This window comes from Melopsittacus undulatus, chromosome 3 (genome assembly GCF_012275295.1).
Source record: "Melopsittacus undulatus isolate bMelUnd1 chromosome 3, bMelUnd1.mat.Z, whole genome shotgun sequence".
Classification (NCBI taxonomy): Eukaryota; Metazoa; Chordata; class Aves; order Psittaciformes; family Psittaculidae; genus Melopsittacus; species Melopsittacus undulatus.
In genome coordinates, this window is record NC_047529.1 from 113331098 (window position 1) to 113353121 (window position 22024).

General features: G+C 37.5%; 1 protein-coding gene across 1 annotated transcript in view; it reads right to left on the reverse strand.

The window, feature by feature from the left end:
* SRBD1 (S1 RNA binding domain 1) overlaps positions 1-22024 on the reverse strand; it is a 122516-nt gene that overhangs the window by 35181 nt on the left and 65311 nt on the right. The window contains exon 18 of the mRNA XM_034061225.1: positions 16351-16433. Coding sequence (XP_033917116.1) covers positions 16351-16433 — 83 coding nt within the window. The remainder of the gene's footprint in view (positions 1-16350; positions 16434-22024) is intronic.

A 22024-nucleotide genomic window follows, 5' to 3' on the forward strand; every position in this document is an offset into this window, starting at 1 on the left:
AGTTTGGGTCAGACGTCACAACAGCTCAACTTTCCTTTGAAAGACTCCCATGTTTGGTCTGTTTAAGAATGAAATCTGCTTGCCCTTAGGGCCTGATAGAGTTAAAGGGCAAAATCCTGACTCCATTTAAAGTCAGTGGGCAGTTTGCCATTTAATTCAATTGGTCTAGTATTTCACAGTGACCTTAAGGGTATACCAAAAAGCTTGTTCCCTGTATCCTGCCTTTGCTTGGAGGAATAGCAGTGGTGTGTATTAGTTTTTAACAATAACATCTGGGTGGCAACTAAGATGCTTTCGCTTTTAACTTTGAGAGATCACATGAAGCTTGCAAGCATCCATACAAAATTATGGGACAGAACTGTCACCATTGGTTCATCGACGTGAAATTTGTCTTCTGGTTGGTACTTGAAAATTTATTTTAACAATTAGGAAACTACAGAATGGGCATCTGAGAAAACAGTCACTAAGTCCAGATAACATTGAAGGATCAAGCAAATCATGCTTTATCTCACAGTAAAAACACACATGGTTTTTAATATTAACCAAAATGTGGCTGTACCAATGCCATATCACAGATGACTAAGGAGACATTTACAAAGTCAGCATAAGGAGGGCATATTTCACATTACCATCATCATCACCCTAAACAGAATACAGTGGCATGGGGTTGAATGAGCGTATTGATTTGTGTATCACTAGGGGTAAGTGCAAATACACAGAGAAAGTTTTATAAAAGCAATTAGCCAGCTAAGAAAACAATTTATGAGAATTTTTAACTATTGTATGTAGAAAACACATTTTTTAATCTATAAGCAGCTCAACAATGTACAATCACTTGTAATAAATAACACTATTACCTCCTTCATAGAACAAAACTCAAATGCTCCCTTATACAAATCACACAAATTTACTCTTATGAGACTGTATAAGTTAACCTATGGAATACCCCAAATATTTCCCATGCTTCATTTCTCACAATTGAGTGAATTAACAGTAGGCATCAGTGATGGATGCAGGGATGCTTGCATCTCTTAATTTTTTCAGTTCCCTCATGTAAATAGTAATCCATTTCAAAGTTACAAATGCTCCTCTTCCTTCTCAGCTAATGTATATGGGTATTTTTACACCCTTATCTGAAAGTTCAGCAAGAAACACAGAACATAACTCGTTTTGCATAAAGTCTCTCCCACATTCAACTTCCTGGCATAAAATTAAAGACCAACTCGATAAAGATGAGGGCAGGATAATTGTGTTTCTGCTTTCTCCGTTCTTGACTAGAAATTAAACAGTAATCATTGCTCAGAAAATCTGGTAATACCGTAAGCTTACCCTCACACCCAAAACTTCAGGAATACATAGTAATAAAGGCTGCAGTCACTTTTATGACAGGCACTGTAGTACTTGCAGAGTCATTAAAGCACATTTTTTACTTATTTACAGCATGTAAAATGATGACCAAAAAAATACAGTCCATCACTCATATTATGGAAGCGCAACCCTGCACAACCTGCTAGCCCAGAAGAGGGAGAAATAAGGAGAATTCCAATTAACCTAATTACTGACAGTGAGGATCTCAGGATGAGTACCTATGAGGTCAGGTTCAAAAACACATCAGACGAACCAGTGTTAAAAAAAACCGAGAAGAAAAACGAAATAAGAAAAAGCTCATGCTCCCTGCGCTGAGCAGCACTATTAAATTCAGATGCAGGGTTGTGTTTAGGTTGGACAGGCCCCAACAGTAGAACAAAGTCAGTCTGTCTTAGTACCATAACCAAATTCTACAAGTTAACAGCTTTTCATGAAAAGCTGCCATTTCAGAATGTCAATCAAACCTGAATATAAGTGGGAACTCCTGCAGAAATAACCAGCTGCAGGTTTGAAAAACATTTTTCACTGAAAGTGGAAACACAAAAGATGTTTGAATGAGATCTCTTTTCATTCCTGTAACTGTAGACGGTCATTTTCACAACATCAAGGACAAAAACACAAGACAAAATTGCAAATAATGTCTTGAAAGAACCATTTGCAGGGGTGATGAATGATTCAAGTTACAAATGACAGAATTATTGGCAAATAGAAACTCATTAATATGAAAAAGCTTTCTCTTATAAGCTTGCAGTTTGTCTCCACTTTTTCTTATTGCATCTGAATGATTAGGTTGTACGTATTAATTTCAATCTGTGTTTCATATTCACTTTCTCACCTCGAAGCATCAGCTTGCACCAAGAGCATCTGACATGCAATAAAAGTAGCATGTCTTTATGGAGGTTTAGGTATTTATTAAACAAAAGAAATGGTCTCAGTTACTCAAGATGCAGATTCTAACAGGACATTTATAATCTACCCACTGAACTCCAGTTTTCTAATTCAGTTCTGTACATCCAAATGTAAATCATATTTACTCAATAAACCAAAGGGAAAATATTATTTATACAAGCATACACTATAATGGAAAAGCTTACCAATAACTCTTTGGCCACATTCTTCTTTCTAAAGAATATAGCAGTAAAAATGCCTAAAAATAAGAAAATGCACACTGCCTGCAATATGAGTTTGCTGTCCAAATGCCGGCTTCATCATTTTCTTGTTCAACCACCGAACTGATGGAGAAGTGATTTATTTCACAAGTCACTACATTCATTGCCGTGAATGACACTTAGCCAACACTGAAGAGTTACCAGTAGTTAAAAGATTTCTCCCCACCCCAGCAAGTAACACCTGTACTTGACTATCAACATCCAAAATGCAGCTCTTACTGTAAGTATTAAGAATAATAAAGATAATTGCGCAACAGATGAACACCTCAGCATGTGCAAAGTTTAGAGTATTAACAGAGACATACTGCCTTATACATATTTACCTCCTTCCCAATGTGACTATCACTGACTACGATCATCATGTGAACGGGATAACATTAACTCTTGAGTAACACCACCTTTCAAAGTTACACTTTTCATCAAAGCAAAAACACATTTATGGTTACATCAAATTAATGAATTAGGAGAAGATGAAGCAGCACAGTTATATTAAATACAGTTAAACATATTTAAGACTTTAAAGTTCGAACAGTTATCAAAGTTGAAAATCACAAATATGATTCTTTAGCAGTATTTGCTGAAAATTAAGATGCCACACAAAACTCGCACAATTCACCCCTATAGCCTCACTGTGCTATCAGTTCTATTGTGTAGTCTTGCACTGAAACACTATTTTTTATAACATACATTAATTTTTGATATCTAACCCCTTAATCTTCATATACCATCAAGCTGCATTTCTCTAGCTGCAGGCTGTAGCACACTAGCAAGGTTACCTGAGATTTTTTCTTGCACTCAAACTTCACTTTAGTAGAATCAAAGCAGAAGTTTACCAATAATGCTCCCCACAAGAAGTCAAAAATATAGTGAGATTTTTCATCACTGCTTCTTGTTCTTAGCACTTGGTATCATCAGCATTTGTTTTTAAGTAAGCTGGAGTATATATACATATATACACACAGTCTACTCTAAGGTTTTGGGGATGAATAATTAGCTGTATGAAGAAATAGTTGAAGTAAGATTAAGTTGATCAAAAAATGTTGGTACCAAAGTATTTAAAACCTGAGACTGAAAAAAAAGGGAAGAAGGAAAGAAACAAACTGTGCCAAACCTAGTGCCTTAGCAAGCCGAGTCCTTTCGGAATATTCCCAAAAGCATAAGGTTTCCTATTTACTTCAGGAAACAGCTTACAAGTCAAAACGTGCTGGAGATTTTCTCATTTTGTTTTGTTTCGAGCTGCCAATTGTTAGTCAAGATTACTACTCATTTTACAGGAGTGTTAAGAACGCAAATAGTTAACAGTAGTATAAACTATATACTTAGTTTAAGTTTGAACGTCTAAAACTATTACACACTGCATTCATCTGCATTCCCTGTTTATGGGAATGAAATATGCAGTCATTTGAAGTCCACAATATGTATACTGTGTTTGTAATAACTGCAGATTTTACAAGCACATTATTCTTTCCATTAGGATTAAAACCTCACCGAATAGCAATTTGTGAAAGAATTCTAGCAGGGCCCTGAGCCCAGAACTCTGACCTCTGATGAGATGCTTGGCAGCAACAAACTCTAGGTCTGAGCAAAACATCTGGTTTGAGTTAGACTTCCTGAAAAAACAGCCCCTGTACTGGGGAAACTGGTATTCACTCAGCTTTGTCTGTCCAATTTGACTGACTGCAACACTGTTGCAGGGGGGAAAAAAGAGAGAAAAGCTTTGCCAGAATGCACGTCAATCACTGCAGACTTCTTGGTGGCCTCCAAAGAGCCAGGCACTTATATTAGGAGACACTGTACGCATTTGTTCATGCTTCTTGGGCTTTTTGCTATTGTACTTCATAGCTCAACGTGGGTATTTTTTGTTTTCAGAATTAGTGCCAACTCCGAACTGTCTAATCCAAAACTACAGTTGAGCTCAAAAATAGATATTTTGCCTGGAGAAATAGTTTCTGCAGATTTTTTTTTGTTTAAACAATAATTATTCTAACTTCATTTTTCTTGCAAATTTAGACAATCACTGTCATCGTAAAATGAATGGGAATATTCCCAAAAGAAACAAACTCCCACTGCCAAGAAATCTGCAAGAACAGCACAGCTTTGGGTTGGCTCTCAGTTTTTTCTTATACACAAGACCTTTTTTAAGTACATTACATGGGTAACAGTACCACAGAGGGGTGACTGAGTGAGAATGCTGATACACAGGACACGGTGTCCTCAGCCTGCTGCTCGTATGTGTAATCACCACAAGCTCCTACAAAAGAAAGCTAATGAAGGACAGAACTGCTGCTGCTTCTCATTTTCCCAAGAGGGAAGGTACAGAGCAGGTGAAAACAAAGAAATTAACACCTTCTGCAGGGTTGGTAAGAGATGCACTTTGCTAAAGCTGATAGCCAGGTAAAGAAGTCATGAATAGCTGGTATGGTGGATAGGATGCAGCTCCAGCAACACACCTGATTGTCAAGTAGAAGTACTTGGCCAAACTCAGTTCACCAGCCTGATGTTGTCTTTGCAGGAGATTTTGTATTTTCAGATATTACAGTGAAGCCTTTTGAAAGTAATTAAGCCATAATAACGAAGCCACTAGCAATACCTACTGAAACCTATTACGTTAACAGACACGCAGAGCGGCATTACATTTCTTATGCAGAGCCAGGAAACTCAAAATACCTGAATTTGAAACTAACAGATTCAGACTTTAATGGAGATCCCTTTCAACACATTCACTGATGTTGCACATACATGCATGTGTATGTCAGAGATTGTGTGAGAGGTGTGTGATCATATTTATCTATACACCATTTTGCTACATACCGATGAATTTACCTGTGTGGGCATTATTACAGGGCCTAATTTTATTAGTAGAAATCTTTTCTGTGCACACTCTACTTGATAAAAACATACTGTGGCAAAAAAAACATGTGAAAGAGTATTTTCTTCCATCTACTGTGCTATTTTACACAAGCCTGCCATACGACTGTATATTGTCAATGCACTCACAGTTTATTTTCTTCCTCTGATTGCTAATGCAATAATATTTTTATGCCTGATCTAGCAGTAACTTGACACTGGAATTAAATGTCAATTTCTACTTTCCAGCCCCGAAATTCTACATTAAATGCTACTGATACCGACCCCCTGCATTCGGGCAAAAATGCAGCCACCAACCCACAAAGGGACATTTATAAAATAAGCCTTGCTTGTTGGAACTGCAACACTGCCATCACTGGAGTTTCAGCTGCAGGACTTACATAAATAAAAATAAACCATAGTAATAAACACCATGTTTTATGGAGCTGCACAGAAAAGAACAAGAAAGGGGAAAGAAAAGACAAGTTCTCCTGACAAACTTGACAGATCAGACTTAAAAGCTGCCTCTCTCATTCTGGAAGACTTGTGGCCCACGCTACTCAATGCCCACACTACTCAATGATGGTCTGAAGGACCATCAGCTGTGGGCAGCAGGGCTACCCATATAAGTGTCTGCACTAACCTTCAGCGCTGCAAGCAGCTGCCCTTGTGCACACAAGAAGATAGGAAACAAATCAATGTTCCAAATTAAGTCAACTTGGAAATCTCCGAGTGCAACGGGAATAATGTGTCACCTAATAACGGCCCAAGCAGCGTAAGGCACGTTGAGGGGAAATCTGCCTCTAGACCAAGGCTTTGTAACACGTAGTTATATGTTCACCGAGGAGCTAAATGTTTCTACAACTGATGGCATTCCACAGTGGCCATGTTATCCAAATGTCTAATGTAAAACAAATTTGTTTTTATTTTTTTAAAGAAATAAGTCACATCTGCCCATAGACTTTAGTGTTCTGGAAGACTGAATACAATTTTAGAATCATCATCGTCAGCTGGTTGACAGCAATAAAGACAACATTCACTTTAAATAACCCTGAATTATACACAGTTGAGTAAATGTGAATTTGTTTTGCTTTAAGGTCTTCCAAAGTTGAGGCCAACATGCTGAACAAAAATATTAAACTATCTATAACCCTGTGTCAACATATGATGCTACTGGGAATGGTAAGTGAATTAATTTTCCAAGGAAAATTAATTACTTATGACTTACAGTTGTAAAAGCAAACAACGTAACTCTGGATTAGGGCACATTTAATTTCTGTTTGGAGTAGCGATTAAATTAATTTCATATAATTCATGGTATGTAATGGAAAGCAGAACAAAGATGAAATCTTAGACAATGACTGACACAGAAAAAAAAGTGTATATTTATGTTCCTGATACAAAAATAAAGGTCACAGATATTAATCACTGTCTAGCGAAACACGACTTGAGTTTCTAAAATGATTTTTTCCAAGGCTGTTTATTAGGAAAAGTGTTATTAGCAAGATAAAAATCTAAAAAGCAACAAATTACAAAACAAGAGAAATCTTGCATGTTGTCTTCTAGTGAAGAGACTACAATTTTCAGTAGTATCTGTTGAATGACATGTCAAAAACATTATGAGGAACAGCAACACCAGCTTAAATTCATCCCACATTATTTTAAGTTCATCTTTAAAGAAGAGAGGAAAAAATTGATCACAGACCCAATGTTTAAAACAAGTCTGTACACTAACACTGCACCACAATTTAAAACCAAGCATATGATTTTTACCACTTAGGTTTTATAGCAAACAGATACTGAGAAAAAATCCATAGCTCAAGTGAACCTATTGAAAGAGTTCTTACAGCATCCCATAACTTGATATTTGTTCAAATTAAGCTAGAATAATTATGTATTTCAGTGAAAAACAGTGGGTTCTTACTTTATATATCATTAGAACCGTACATATTAACAAATCTTTTACGGGTTTTAAATATCATAACAATTTTAATTGCCACTTATAGTCTCCCACTGAAGGTGAAGACAAAGTTATTGCTGACTCCAGGCTTTCAGACATCAACAGCTGCTGTGCTATGAACTCATGTGGAATCACTCAAAAATACAAAAATACTAGTATTTTTCCTTATGAGCCAAATGAATATACTGTTAACTCATGAAACCAAAACAACAGATGCAACAGATGACCGCTGCACAGCAAGCAGTGACTATGGAATTTCACTAACACATAATATTTACATTCATGATGTTTAAATTGACCCCCCACGTACATTCAAAGCAAGTGATTCACATCCCCACTGCCACTTTTACCTGACTTTGGACACTGACGAGATGCTTTTACTATGGTCATAATCAGTTTTATCATTATAATATTTGCATTAAAATCTGACAAGAATTCATAACATAGCATCTTAAAGAGTAACTTACTCTGCATAAAAGGTGAATGTTTGAGCCTGGAACAATTTCACAGCACAGAGATCATACCATGGATATAGATATGGCCCAGAGTAACCTGTGGCTCTCTGACTGATTTTTACTGTAGTATTTTAAGACCTTTTTCAAACTGTAAAGTACTTAAGTGATTAAAAAAACCTGAAACCTAAATGAAAGGAGATGAGCAATTTTTCAATGCTAAAATTGCGTATTTTTGCTTAAGGTTATTAAAAACTTGAAACGTAAACAGGAAACCCAACAGCATCTCACACATTTCGGAAGCTGTTCTGTCAAAATACTTTTGGTAAGATACAGGCTTTTTCCTCTTCTCTGTTGCAGCTTTTAGACAACCAAGTGTTTCCAAACTGACGCACAGAGAAGCCGTAGCAAGCTGACTTGCAGGATCCCAGCCTCGCGATTCCCATTTTGCACCTCTTGCCACTTGGCTCCAACGTCAGAACAGTCTCTCCGAAGAGTTTATATCTGCCTGGCTGGATCATAACTCCGCTTGCCTGTGTTTCAGCTAGCTCTACCCAAGTACATTTAGAGAGATGCAAAAGGAACAATCCAGCTTGCACAGAGGGTACCCTGTACCTGGGTGATTCTGCTCAGCAGCTCCTATCTGCCACTGTTGTGGTCATATGGAGTAAATAACCTTTTACATCTATTTTTTCGTGAACAGTAACACACATAATTTTAATCCTATTAGGGCGCAAATAACAGAGAATTTGCACCAATTCTGTTGTCATACGGCAACAAAAAGCTTCCTAACAAACTTCTGCTACAAGAGCTGGTAATTAAGCAATCAGAAACACACTGACAAGGGAGGGCAAATCTGGCCAGCAGCTGTTTCCTATCAACACCCTTAGATCATCCCACCTCAGTACACCAACACTTCTACTGAAGCTTCCCTACTCTTGCTTAAAGCCTCAGCAGCTCTGTAAAACCCCACATATGCAGATACAAACTCTAATAATAAAGAGCAGCAATGCAAGAGGGGTATTATTAGCAGTAATATCTAAAATTTACCTGTGGTTCAGGTTGCTTACAAAGGCACATCTCTGACAAGTTTTCAAATGCTGAATACAGTGCATTTTTGGTGACAGCAGTGAAAAGAGATGCAGTCCATAGGCAGCTTTGTGAGTGACATGTGCAGATGCGGTGGTGATACTGCTCTGCTCTTGCACTCTTTGTAAAGACACACACACACATTTTCCTTCATTGCCTTAAAGGGGCAGCATTTCACCTCCCTAAGCTGGCACATTTTCTTGGAGATAAATATATACAGTGTACTAGCTAACATAATTAATAACACAATTGTTATCTTCTTTCCCTGTCCCATTGTTTTGTTATAACTGGCCATAATAGACAAGCAAAAGTATATCACGCTTTGCTGGCAGGACAGCCGATTTCTCTCTGCCAACCAGAGAATAGGTAGACACAGCCCGAGAGACTCTGCCAAATTACAGGATATATAAACCATCCTTGGCAGCCAGCAAAACTGCTGCTGCAGATTAAATTACACAGATTTGCCAGAGGTGTAACTTATTTGGAAAGGAATCTTGACTTTTGCACACCTACTTCATGGGAGTGGGGAAGTATCCAAAAAACATGACGAGGTGATTACCTCTCCCTGACAAAGCTGTCTGCAAAGACTTTGCTCCCATGGATGTCAGATGGTTTGGTTCACAAGGCTTTACTTTTCAAAATGAAAAGCACATAATTTACCATAAAAAAGGATGTTGGGCAAAACCCATGTATGATTGTTGCTTGCTTTCCTCACAGAGCTAATGCTTCACCACTATTACATGACCATTAAAGATTCCATAAGTTCCTGGTGTTAAAAATCCTGCATTAAGCATGAACATATTCACCAGCCAACATATCCATTTTAAAAGAATACACTTTTTCCCTACTGACAATACACTGTTTTTTGTTGCCTGCCCTTAACAATATTTTATAGGTAAAGTCACCACATCCCATCTATGCAAAACATTTTTGTACACCTTAAAACTTTGAGTACTCCTTTCCCTTTTCCACAGATTTCCAAGCAAGCAACCCCTCGCAGTATGCTGCAAAATCACTCAGTAACAATAGTCTCTTTGCAGGGACTACAGGTTCACAGGAGAGGTTTAAGTTTCCTTTATTGAGGAACAGAATTAAGAGCACTGTGAAATACTATCCCACATGTCCCTGTCTTTCAAGTCCCAGTCAGTTTCTTCAGAGACAAGATGAAATACCAAAAGAGCCCAGAATCTGGCCAGTTACTATTATAAATGCTTATATTTACAATAATAGTGATGTATTCTTTAGTCTACATTGTTTAGGATTTTTTTTTTACATCAGAATAGTCAGTTTCTCTAATGATACCCTATAGTTTCAGTACTCCAGTCCACTAGTGTATTTCCTACCATTGTAAGGTTATGGGTACACCCATAATGAACTAGTTGCCATATACTGCCAAAAAAGTTATATACATTCATTAATAAATGGTTTGATTACTGTGAGATATATAGAACTGAGCACTGGTATCTGTAGATAACTAGTGTTTAAGCAAAGGTTAAGCAAACCAGTTTAATTAGAGTATGGAAAACCAAGCTCAAAAAACCCCTGTTCTCTGTCTAACTATATGTATAAATTCAGTGCAGGAATAAAGAAGGAATGCCAAAGCATTTTGTAGACAAGCTGGTCAACTGGGTGTTGAAACCTGCAACCTACAGTTCTGACCAGCAAACAACATTCCTGCTGAACCGAGTTTCCGCAGGAGCTGCGCGACCCAAGCAATATAATGCACTGCTCACCTAGCGAGACATCCCCATTTCTTAACCAGAAAAATACAAGCTGCAAACTCACACAAATTTGTTTTAATAAACTTAAAGCAAGCTCAAGTTTGAGGCTGTTTTGACAATGGCACCTCAGAGATTTAAAAGAGACGCTCTTGCACATCGTATGTCATCATATTCTCACATCATGCATGACTGATTCTCTTACGCTATCCAAGTAACACACCTAACTACTCATAAACCCTATGGGTCAATTAACCCCCACTCCCCAAGAAAAGTGAAATAAAGTTCTTAAACACTCAGTGAAAAATGTACATTTCTGACTGAAAAATCAGCCAGCTCCAATACTTATTAATGTTATTAAAAGCACTCCACATGAAGGATATATAACCAAAATCAGATAGCAAGAAGAATACAAAGACTTTTATATTTTACCATGAAAAACTGTGCGTTTATTTTATGGCGAAATGAAGACAGATTTTCTTAAAGCACACAATGATTCTTTGCAATGGCCAATGTTAAATATAACATCTCTTGTTCGTAATCACTAACTCATAGATTTTGCTAGCAGCTTTATATTTAAACACCGATTTTAAAGTTTCCACTAGAAGAGAAACAATATGACACACAGTTTATACAAAATACAGGTTTAGATAGTAAAGAAATATATCTAAAGTTTGCTAAGCTTTGGAATAGCTTAAATAATCTCCCAAATTACCTTTGCTTGAGTTTCCCAAGAACATGCTGCAGTGCTAAGGACAAACCAGCTCTTGAAGGAAAGGCAAGAAATAGAAACAATGCATAGACTTGTTCAACCTACAATTGTATCAGGGTCACCCAACTGTACTCTTGTACTTAGAGATACCCTTGAGGTGCCTTTGATCCCTGTGTTTCTAAAATGTTGTGAGAGTTCACCTTCCAAGTATCTCCAGACGTGGAAACTATTAAGTTATATAATAGTTATGTGTTATTAACTTCTATTAAAAAGTATATAAAATTATATAACTTAAGTTATATAATATATAATACAACCTTAAATATATGGACAGTTTGCCCCAAGTAAATAATATGCATAGCAGGCTTTCATAATAATAAAATTTATAAGTGATACTACTGTCAAAAAGGAGGTTAACAACACACCTTTCTAATACCTATCCTGTCACACGAACAGTCAACTGGGGATTTAGAAAGGCTTGAAAGTAGTGATGCCATGCACATATATTGAGGGAGGAAGATGATGATTAAAGAATGCAACAAACTAAAGGGGCTGCATGCAGTTTTAGCCATGTGCAGGAGAGGCAAGTAACATCCTTCCACCACTGCCAACAAGTTCCCCCTCATCATCATGAATATGATTTGGCACCAAAGCAAGGAAGGAAGGATCCAAGCAGGGATGCCCTGTGATGGCAGAAAGCATTTTACACGGCCTTCCTGAGCAAGGGAAAAGCCTCCTTCCTTTCCAACAGGAACTGAGGTAAGAATTGAGTGAGCTGTCTCACTATTTATTAACCAGCTGGCTGTAAATTTTAAACTGGTTTATATCTGCAATACCATAATTAAGACAGAACTGGTTCAATTCAGAAGGAAACATACCTGATTAAAAAAGTGTTCCTAAAGCTGCATTGACATTTAATAAAGCATACCCATCTTTGGGGGGAAAAACTGAAGCCTAAAAGGCATATCAAATTATAGTTGAAGTGAAACAATGTCTTAAAGGTGATAAAATTGACACACTTTAGTGAGAGGAACACAGGGAGGAAAAAGGACAAGAGGGACAGAACAGGCATTTCCAAATTTCATTATTACTAGGCATTCTGATTGGGCCTTATTGAAGCTCTCCTTTGATCGGGACCTTCCAAGCATTGTATAGAAAAGGAATCAGGAATTAGCCATTTTTTTTCCCTGAAGGAATTGCTACTTAAGAGTATTGTTTACAGATTCTATTTATTTGACAGAGAATACCCCGGCTACATCTGGAATCAAGTATCCTCTCACTTCAGAGGTTAAAACCTAAGTATCCTTTCAGGATGTTAATTTCCCAAATGTGTTAAACAGTGAAGATGTTACCATGTACAAAAATACACCATGGAGGTCTTTGTGCTCCAAAACTTATAAAGACCATGACGTGGAAGATGCTTTCTCAAGATCAGATATGGTGCCCAATGTTTTATGTTGTTCATGACTCATCAAAGATTCTGATCCTTCCAAACAAACTACACGTTTTGTTCTTAGGCTACAAGTGAGTTTGAGCCCCAGCTAGCTCTTTCCCTAGAGGTTACTGGTTTTTTAGCATCCAGGGCTTTTGCATATAAAATGAACAGCAGAAAATCAACCAAACTCAACATAGTCCATTAGCATTATTTCTCTTTTCTCTGCCTTATAATATGGATTCAGGTTTTGACTATTAAAAAGTTTGTTAATTTAATTCTCCTTTCACTTGAGGCTATTTATCTGATGGGGACTAGCAGACAGTGTTTATGCTAATGCTGTTTTCCTCTCCTATGAAAAGCTGGGGTTTTATTTGAGGGGAAGGAATTCTTTTTTCTTCTTTAGGCATCTTTTTTTACTTTCTATTCATTTTCTTTGCTCTGGAATTCAATTCCCTAACCACAATCTTTGTGAAGCAGCTTTGTTCTCAGCTCTTATCTACATCTTCCAAGATCATTACAACTGTTGTGGTAATTCATCAGCCAAAGTTCAGTTTGCAGTTTTCTAGTCTTGGGCCACTAACTGCTTCTTCCCCGATAGGAATTTAGCTTTGAACTGGTATGGGGAGGTGGCAAGGCAAACATATTCTGTATCAGACAGAGCCTGTGCATCATCTTCATGTACAACTACAGAAGAAATCATAGTAATATGGCCTGAAGGTGATAAATTAATTTTGGCTAGGTTCCTGTCTGGGAGGAAAGAACAATTTTCCTAATGAGATAAAGATGAAGGAAGACAAGGACCTTCAGGCAACTGGAATTTAGTCTGAGAGAGGCCCTAATAAATCAGATTGTGCTTCTCTTTGTTTAAGGAAGTACCTGTTAGGATATCCGGGGCCTGTTTATTTTAGTCTGATAAACCTGATTTTCTTGGTGTGGCACAAACTCAGTCCTAACTTGAAATGAGAATAAAAGCAGGTGGTCAAATACAAGTTTCAGGGCTTTTTTTTGGTCATCTAAAATGACTAAACACAAATTCCAACTGATGAGGCACAATTTACAGAGATGTCCTGCTACCTGGAAACCCGTATTTCCATACCTGAAGTATCCAAAGGATCAGATTTGCTAGACGAACTTGCACTAGAAAGATTACAAAGCAGCAATATTCTCACAAATACGCATGTGAAGTACCAAGAGGCCACATGGAAGGAATCCAAAATCCCATGGAAGCAGCGGCTATAGAAGATGCAGCCCCTTCACAGAGTATTCTTGGGTAAGCCCACACACACTCCACAGACATTGAGAAAGCTCACATTGCGAGCAGCAAATTTAACACACACACACAACCACTTGACTTTCCTTTAGCACTACTGATAGCAGTAGCAGCTCCTGGCCAAGGGGGTCACTCAGCTGAACATACAATGTTCCCATGCCACAGTTCCATAACAAAAGCTACAGCCTTCAAACAGGCAGGTTCTGCTTCACCAGTTTAGTTAACCTCTGAAGAAAAGACTCCCAGAAGAGACAGAAAAATTAATGTCTCTGCCATTGCTTTTCAAGTAGAGTAGATTGGGTCCTCTGGCTACCTTAAAATGATGGAAAGGCCACATCCTAAGTCCATCAAAACTCAGGCTGCTGTGAAAGCAGTAGCCCCAGCTCCACTCCTCCCCAGCCTATGAATTGTCACCCCTCCCTTAGGCCAACCCAGGACATCACATAGCCATTACCAGCACCAGAATAGGATTGGGGCACTTGGGCAGGAGTAGCAAAAAAAGCAGGACCACCCCATCAGGGAGCTAATGCTTTGATTGAGATGCAGTGAATATGCAACCATTCCTCAAGAAACCACCGTCCTTATTGTGCTATATGGCTTCCACGGTCACTGGCAGCAGCATACAGCCCCAGCCTGCCTCTGCCTAAAGAGGCAGACACTGAGAGCAGGACTAATCTCTCTCTGTCCTTCAGGACAAGAAGGGCAAAGCCTGGATTTGTCAGATCCTTAAATATCGATTTCAGGGTGTTTAAGGAATAGGTTTATAGTTACAGTGGGCTAAGAAAGCAACCACCTTTGTGAAAAGCCTGGTACATCTTTGATCTAGACTACACGTTACATATTTTATCCCAGAACTGAATTAAAAATGCTATAGCAAGCAACTTAGATTATAAATTAGAATGTAATAAACCATTTCAAATTGTCTTGGATAGTATAAAATTCTGTACCTGATATTCTCCTTACCTGAGGAATTACATCAGTTACTATTGGAATTGGTTTAAAAAATTTTTGTTTAAAAAACCACCTTCTCAATGTGTTGAGATTGGTTTTTTTTTGTGTTAAACACTTTTTTCCTTAAAGCAAGGGCCCAACAAGTATTTGTACCATTTTCCATTGTTTTTATCGCTGCTGTTGTTACGAATAAAAGCAGTGGGTCTCCACAAGTAAGGAAACCAGCTATGCTTCAGATTGAAGCTCCTCTTTTTGCCTGATGACCACCCCCTGATTTAGAGCTGCCATCATTAAAGAATGAAATCTGGACGAATATGTTAAACACACAGTATTTGAGCCCTTCCATCTAATTTTCCTCAAAAGCTATGGTACCATTCATACTGAAAGATTAATTATGTAAGTTAGTTATACCACTAAACTTTTCAGTTAGCAAGCAACATGAGTACATTTTATAGTCTGTGGCAACAGAAGCAGGTCTTGCAAAAGCAGGACTGAGCACTGCCTTAACCAACTAAAATGCAGACATGAGTTCTTTCAAATCAAACAGAGTATACACTTAGGACCTTTCTGTAGCAGTAAAGGATTCTAGGCTAACAACTGCATTCTATCCAATTCTAACTCTCATGCGCTATCCCAAAAGCAGAGATCCAGGGAGTTGCATGCTTTCTATTCTGAATTCTGCTCCAGCCTTTCAAATTTACTTAATTACTTACATTCTATAGATTCAAATACACAGGCAAAACACCATGCTGAATTTTTTAACTTCTCTATCTGGGACTTAAGCACATGCATAAATGTTTTCCTGAATCAATGCCAATATGCTGTAAAATGACTTACGTCCCACTTCCCAATACCATTCACTCTGTAAAGACACTTTGAAGGTAGGAGTTACTTCTCAGAAATAACCTACAGAAATGTATGAGTGGTCAAGCGTTTTCCGATTCAGCTTCAGTAAATGAAAAACTTCAAAACAGATGCTTTTATTACATACTTCTAAGAAGGAATGCACCTAATAGTACAAATTAATGGCTTCTAAATGGAGGATCGATATCTCATTGTATTTTACACAAAGAGCTAAAACCCCATTGCTGTAACAATACAAAAAAGAGAAAGCTTTACAGATCAGGTTACCTGTCTGATTTGATGTTTTTAATAGACTATACGTCTGGCTACAGCTATTTCAGTCTCAATCACAATCGTTAAAAGCAGAGATTGAAAAAAGAGGCAGTTTATGTCTTCTAGTATTTACTACCATTCTATCAACTCTACAAATGTCTTTTTAAAGGACACGTAACTAGTTGACAGTTATAAAGCAGTATCTTGGTGTTGCTCTGTATCATGACAGATTACTTAAGATTAAATAATATGTATTATCTTACCTGATACATTCCAACTCCTATGTGTTTGGGCTCAATTTTCACTAGTTCAGCTAATGGGTCTTGGACACGTCTAGCTATGGAAACTGAAAAACAGAATTAAAAATAATAATGGGTTTTACCTGAAAAATCAGAATCATGTAATTGCTTTAGCTTTTTTTAAAGTCTTGTACATATTTCATGTCTTATTTTGCCTTTTAACTGAAAAATTCAAGCAAAGATCTAAAGAGATTTCAAACTGTAGTTCTGACGTGTAAAAAAGTGTTTTCAGGGCACAGAGATAATAAATAGACTGCATACACTACATATTTCCCTTGTATCCTTACTAAAAGCACACGGAGCATTTAAAATTAAACTCAAATATCCTTGAACCTTAAATCACAGATCTGTAAGAACAAATAAACATTTTAAAAAAGAATGGAGTAACTGTTCACAGACTTACCTATCTGATATAGTATTTCATCAAGGTATGTATTATATACTTATATAGATTTATCTGATTCAACCATAAAATTCAGTGTTCACTTGGAAAATGGTTCTCAGAGTTTACCAAACTGTACCAAAACCACATCAATTTGCTATCATTGTTATAACCATGTTAAAAAAAAGGTAAAAGCCATTTCCAACATTTCTGGTGCCCTTAAAAGCACATGGTAAGAACAGTTGGTCTTCCAAATCCAAATGTTGACTCATGAATTCAGTTTTTAAGCTTATACTTATTAAGAAATCCTTTAATTATTGAAATCTCAGGAAAAAAAAACAACCTTACTTGCAAATGCCTTGGTTTAAATGTGCAGATACGGGGTTGCATTCAGTATTTGCAACTGTGCTTCCTCCCATATGTATTAAACTAGAGGAGTTCTAGTCTACCAGTATTACATTTATTAGCTTTTTTTCTCCTGACTAAAGATAAAACAGGTTAGCTGGCTAAGCAGCTCTTAGAACACTCATTCCATCTAGTGAGGTAAATGTTGATGGAGAACAGGAGTGCCTGGAGATACTTCTCAAAAAGGACCAAACATCTTTCAAGCAAACAAACAAAAATCCCACCCAAAACTCCACACAAAACCAAAGCCCAAACCCCAAAAGCAAAAATCCACAAAAAACCAGCAACAAACAATATTTCAAGAAACCCAAAACAACAACAAAAAAACCCAACAAAAAACCAAAGCCAGGCCTTGCTGCAAAGACTGCTTTTCTCACCATGTGCACTTGTGCAAGAGTAAGAGAAATGTGGTGGGACAGAATAAAGCTGTGATCCTTTATAAGCTATTTATCTCCAACATCAGCCGCACAGCTGGCATCAGTCATTCCAAGAAATATTTCCTAACATTTATTTTACATTTAAATTCCTTTTTAAGCAGATCAAGAGAGGGTTAGAGGTACAACAGACAGGAGTCAGGAGTGGTTATAGATAGGTATGTATTTGCACAGTGGTTTGGTCAACAGTACATAATGTTCAAGTAGGAAAATTGGAAGTATCTCCAGTAGTCAATAGCTGATTTTATACATTCACATGTATAAAAGTCATGAGCATGATTGTGACTATCCTATATGTATATAAATATAATATAAATTAAATATATATACTTATATAAATACCTAAGCATGTTTACAGAATCAGTGTTGCTTAGGTTGGACAGACCATTTGAGGACATCTTGTCTAACATACTGGCTGAAACAGGGTCTGCTAGAGCAGGTTGCCCAGGATGATAAAGAGTTGGGTTTTGAGTACCTCCATGGATGGAGACTCTACAACCTGCCCAAGCAATCCATTCCAGTGTTCCACCATCCTGACAGTGAGTGTTTTGTTGTGTTTAGATGGAATTTCCTATGTTCCAAACTACACCGATTGCCTCTTGTCCTGAAGTGGGCACTACTGAGACAACTAAGGCTCTCTCTTCTTCATTCCTCCCACCCCATATTTATACACATTCATTAGATCCCCCTGAGCAGCCTCTTCTCTCGTCTGAACTCACAGTTCTCCTGACTTCTTGTATCAAAGGTGCTCCAGTTCCCTAAGGATCATACTTGATGATCTTAAAGATCTTTTCCAACCTGGTTGATTCTATGATTTATCAGCTATGCAGGCTCCCCAGACCACAACTACACAGTTCATCGATTAAATGCAGCATTAGAGATTTCACTTCTAAAGATCTGCACTGCTACATGCACAGTTAACATGAAGTTCACCGCTCGGTCATGCAAGACTTTTCATATCCTTTATTATCCATTTCAACATATGCTGACAATGGCAGTTTGCTAGCTAGGCTCAGAAAGCCCTGTGCTGGTGACATCTGATATGGCTGCTTCTCTGATAGAGAACTTCTCAATTCAAAGGCAATCACATATGCCTTCTTGTCAAGAAAGAAAAGATCACAAAAGGCTAACCAGTGTAAGTACATTGGTTATCAGTTACATGAGTATAGCTTACTGCAGAAATGCTTTCCTGTAACAGTAATTCATATTAATTACATTGAAATACTAGTGGTACCTATCACCCCTCACTTTCCAAACAAAAGTGGAACAAAACACCCATGAAAGTATTTATCCAACCCAGAAGACATTTAAAGCAATGTACTGAATGCTTTTATGTCTATGTATAGATTCTATACTTGTCTTTCAGCAAGCTTTCTTTAACTCAGTTTCTTTTAGCTCCACTTAATGGCAAAACACATTTCAAAAGTTGTATTTTAGATAAGCTGAAAGCAAATATCTCTCACTGTCCACAACTTTTATTACATCTTTTAAAAATAGGCAACGACACAGATAGGTTCATACAGGAATTTTCCAAGCATAACCTTCTCTTGGGAACCTTCAACTAAAGAGTAAAAGTTAGACTCTTCTTGTCATAATAGCTAGGTTGTCAATGCCGTCATATCCCTAGGAGGCTTCCAGCGGAGGCGTAGGACCTCATCCAGCAAAGCACTTCAGCACAGATGCATGTTGGTTTTCCCACCAGAACCAGCAGAACTATTCACATACATAACATTATATTGACATTTAAGTGCTTTCCTGGATCATGCCTTATAGTTACACTATCAAAGCGCAAAGATCAACTAACAGGCCGTTATACAGTTTAAGGGATATGGCTCCTACAGCGAATACCAGCAGGACAGCTGATGTGCAGAATAAAGCTGCAATTTTACGCCAGAACTTTTAATGTTCAAAATAAGAGAGAACAATAGGGAAAAGGCAAAAGTTGTCCACATTCTGTCTAGGCACAAATTCAGCCAAGATCAACATTTCTGCCTCTTGTCCAGGCAAAACCAGTTTTAATTTGTTACAGTACTAGCACACTGCAATAGAAAGATCTTTTCTAGAGGGCAATGAGGTTTTGCTCTGGTGATTTGGTCCATGAGGCTGGACTTCCACAATACAAGGAGAATATTGCTCTGCTCGTACCAAGAGGGCTCTGTAGAAGTGCAAGGTATGCTGCCATAGACCAGAGACAGTAAAACCTGATGGTCTTACATTTTCTCCTCAAAAATCAAATCAACACATTTCAGAAGTTTTTTCTTATACAAAACTATTTTATACTGATACAGGGATCGCCTAAAACTGTTTATATGCTTAAAGTACATTTCAGGAATGGCTAGAAACCATGCGTTTTTAGAAGACTGACAATGAAACCGGTAACACATTTGCACTTCACAGAATCACATTCAATACTAAACAGGGTATTACGACCAGGATGACACGACCCTCTTAGAGTATCACAAGAATTCCACACTGGATAGATGCAAAGCTTCAAGTTGTCAATTAAGAAGAAAACATTATTGTAATATTTGGAATGACAGTAACATATTGTGCTGCCATGCACTAAATCCATGGAAAATTTCAAAGCTTGGGGGGACAGGATGGCCTAGGTGGTCCTCTGACTTGAATGTAGGCAAACTTCTCTTGCAAATGCAATGAGGAATGAAGGTTACAGAAAGCGTATTTCCTGAAATCCTGTCTTGTCATTAGGACAGTTTCTGCTATTTTGAGGAGATTTTACTGTTTGGTGGTCTTAATTCACTCCATACTTTAGTTATTTGACAGGACAAACCCACCAGATAAGTAAGTATGTTTGCCTGTCGGCAATGAAGGGCAATGACTGAAGCATCATCATGGCCCAAATCAGACACACACACTCTTTAGGGTGCAAGGGCAGTTAGAAATCTTGTCAACCACATAACTAATGTTTTTTATAAAGAGATTCAAGTATTGTGCCTGCCTCAGGGGCAGCCTGCCAACCTCTGCGTTCAGACAATCACATATTAAATGGTTCCCCTTTTGCATTCCTCTGTGTAAGAGCCACACCATAAAGCAAAAGCTTAATGGCTGTAGATAGGGAAAGAGTGAAAATGAACATACAGAGCTCTGCCAAACACAGCACGAGAGACTACCAGGAATGATTATGGGTGGAAAAAGGAAAAAAAATCTCAATTTCCCTCAGTTACAGTAGCATTCAAATGCTGCTTCCCACTGCAAGCAGAAAAATGTTTTTGGCCAGGAGTCCTAGACAATGGCATTCCTTCCTTTAAACACTCCGCTCTTTATATAAGGATAAAAACATGTGACAGTCAATAACTGACAGCTTAGCCACTTCATATTGAGTGGGAGCATTTGTTTGTGTTTTGAAACAATGTGAAGCTTCCAGATCTGAAGGCAGTGGATAGCTCTACAAATAACTATATGGTAACCACAAACTATTAGGCTATGATTAGTTCAACCTCTATTTTGTCAGAAATGAGAACATTCTGTATTTTTATTATAAACCCTAAGTATCTCCTTCTTGCTGAGACACGCTGCTATAGCATCCAAGTAACTCATCCCCCTACTATTTTAAATGAACCTTTGCAACTTAAAAGCTTGGGTTGAAACTTCCATGTCAATGAAATAAAGGAGTAACATATTAAGGTAATCAGAGACTCACAAATTCATATGTAATTACTATCAATATATCATACCAGGCTAGATATGGAAACATTACAACCTATTTAAATCCTTTTATAAAGCCTATTATTGTGCTCAAGATCAATTACCCTCCACAAGTATCTGCAATAATGTTTACTCAGTGATCGATTGTTCAGGTTTCCTGAGTTCTGGAAGCTTTCTATCCTGTTGACCTGAATTTCACCCTCCTTGCAAAGGATACAGTGAAACGTACAGTAGTCTTTTCATTAAGCATTCTTTCTCAGTAGGTCAGGATTTGTGACAGAGTTTTGAATCCTCATATATCTTCTTGGTGGGCTTAAAGTGTGCAATTTATTTTAAGCAACTGCTCAACAGCTGCATTTCATCCAAAATTCTTCTGTGGCAAGTGAGCAGGTTTTTGTTTTAAAAAGGTTACGTTTGAGTTTACTTTTAACTCCATAAAACTGATAATCTGTTATTTGCCTAAGATTAATGAAATAATGAATGACAATGCTCTATTTATTTACTACAAAATCTTTAAAAGAGATGGCTGGAACACAAAAAGGAACTCAGAAATACATTTAAGGAGAAAGCTGACAAGTGAGCATCACAATGCAGCTTTTTCAAGCCGCTTTTTTTTTCTAGAAACACTCTCAAAACCATTTTTATAAGTATTAATAATTTCTATATCACAGGGCAGTAGCAGGGTTTTTTATCTCAGGTGAGATAGGAGACATATAATAGTTTAATTGAAGCCTGATGTGATTTTTCTGTC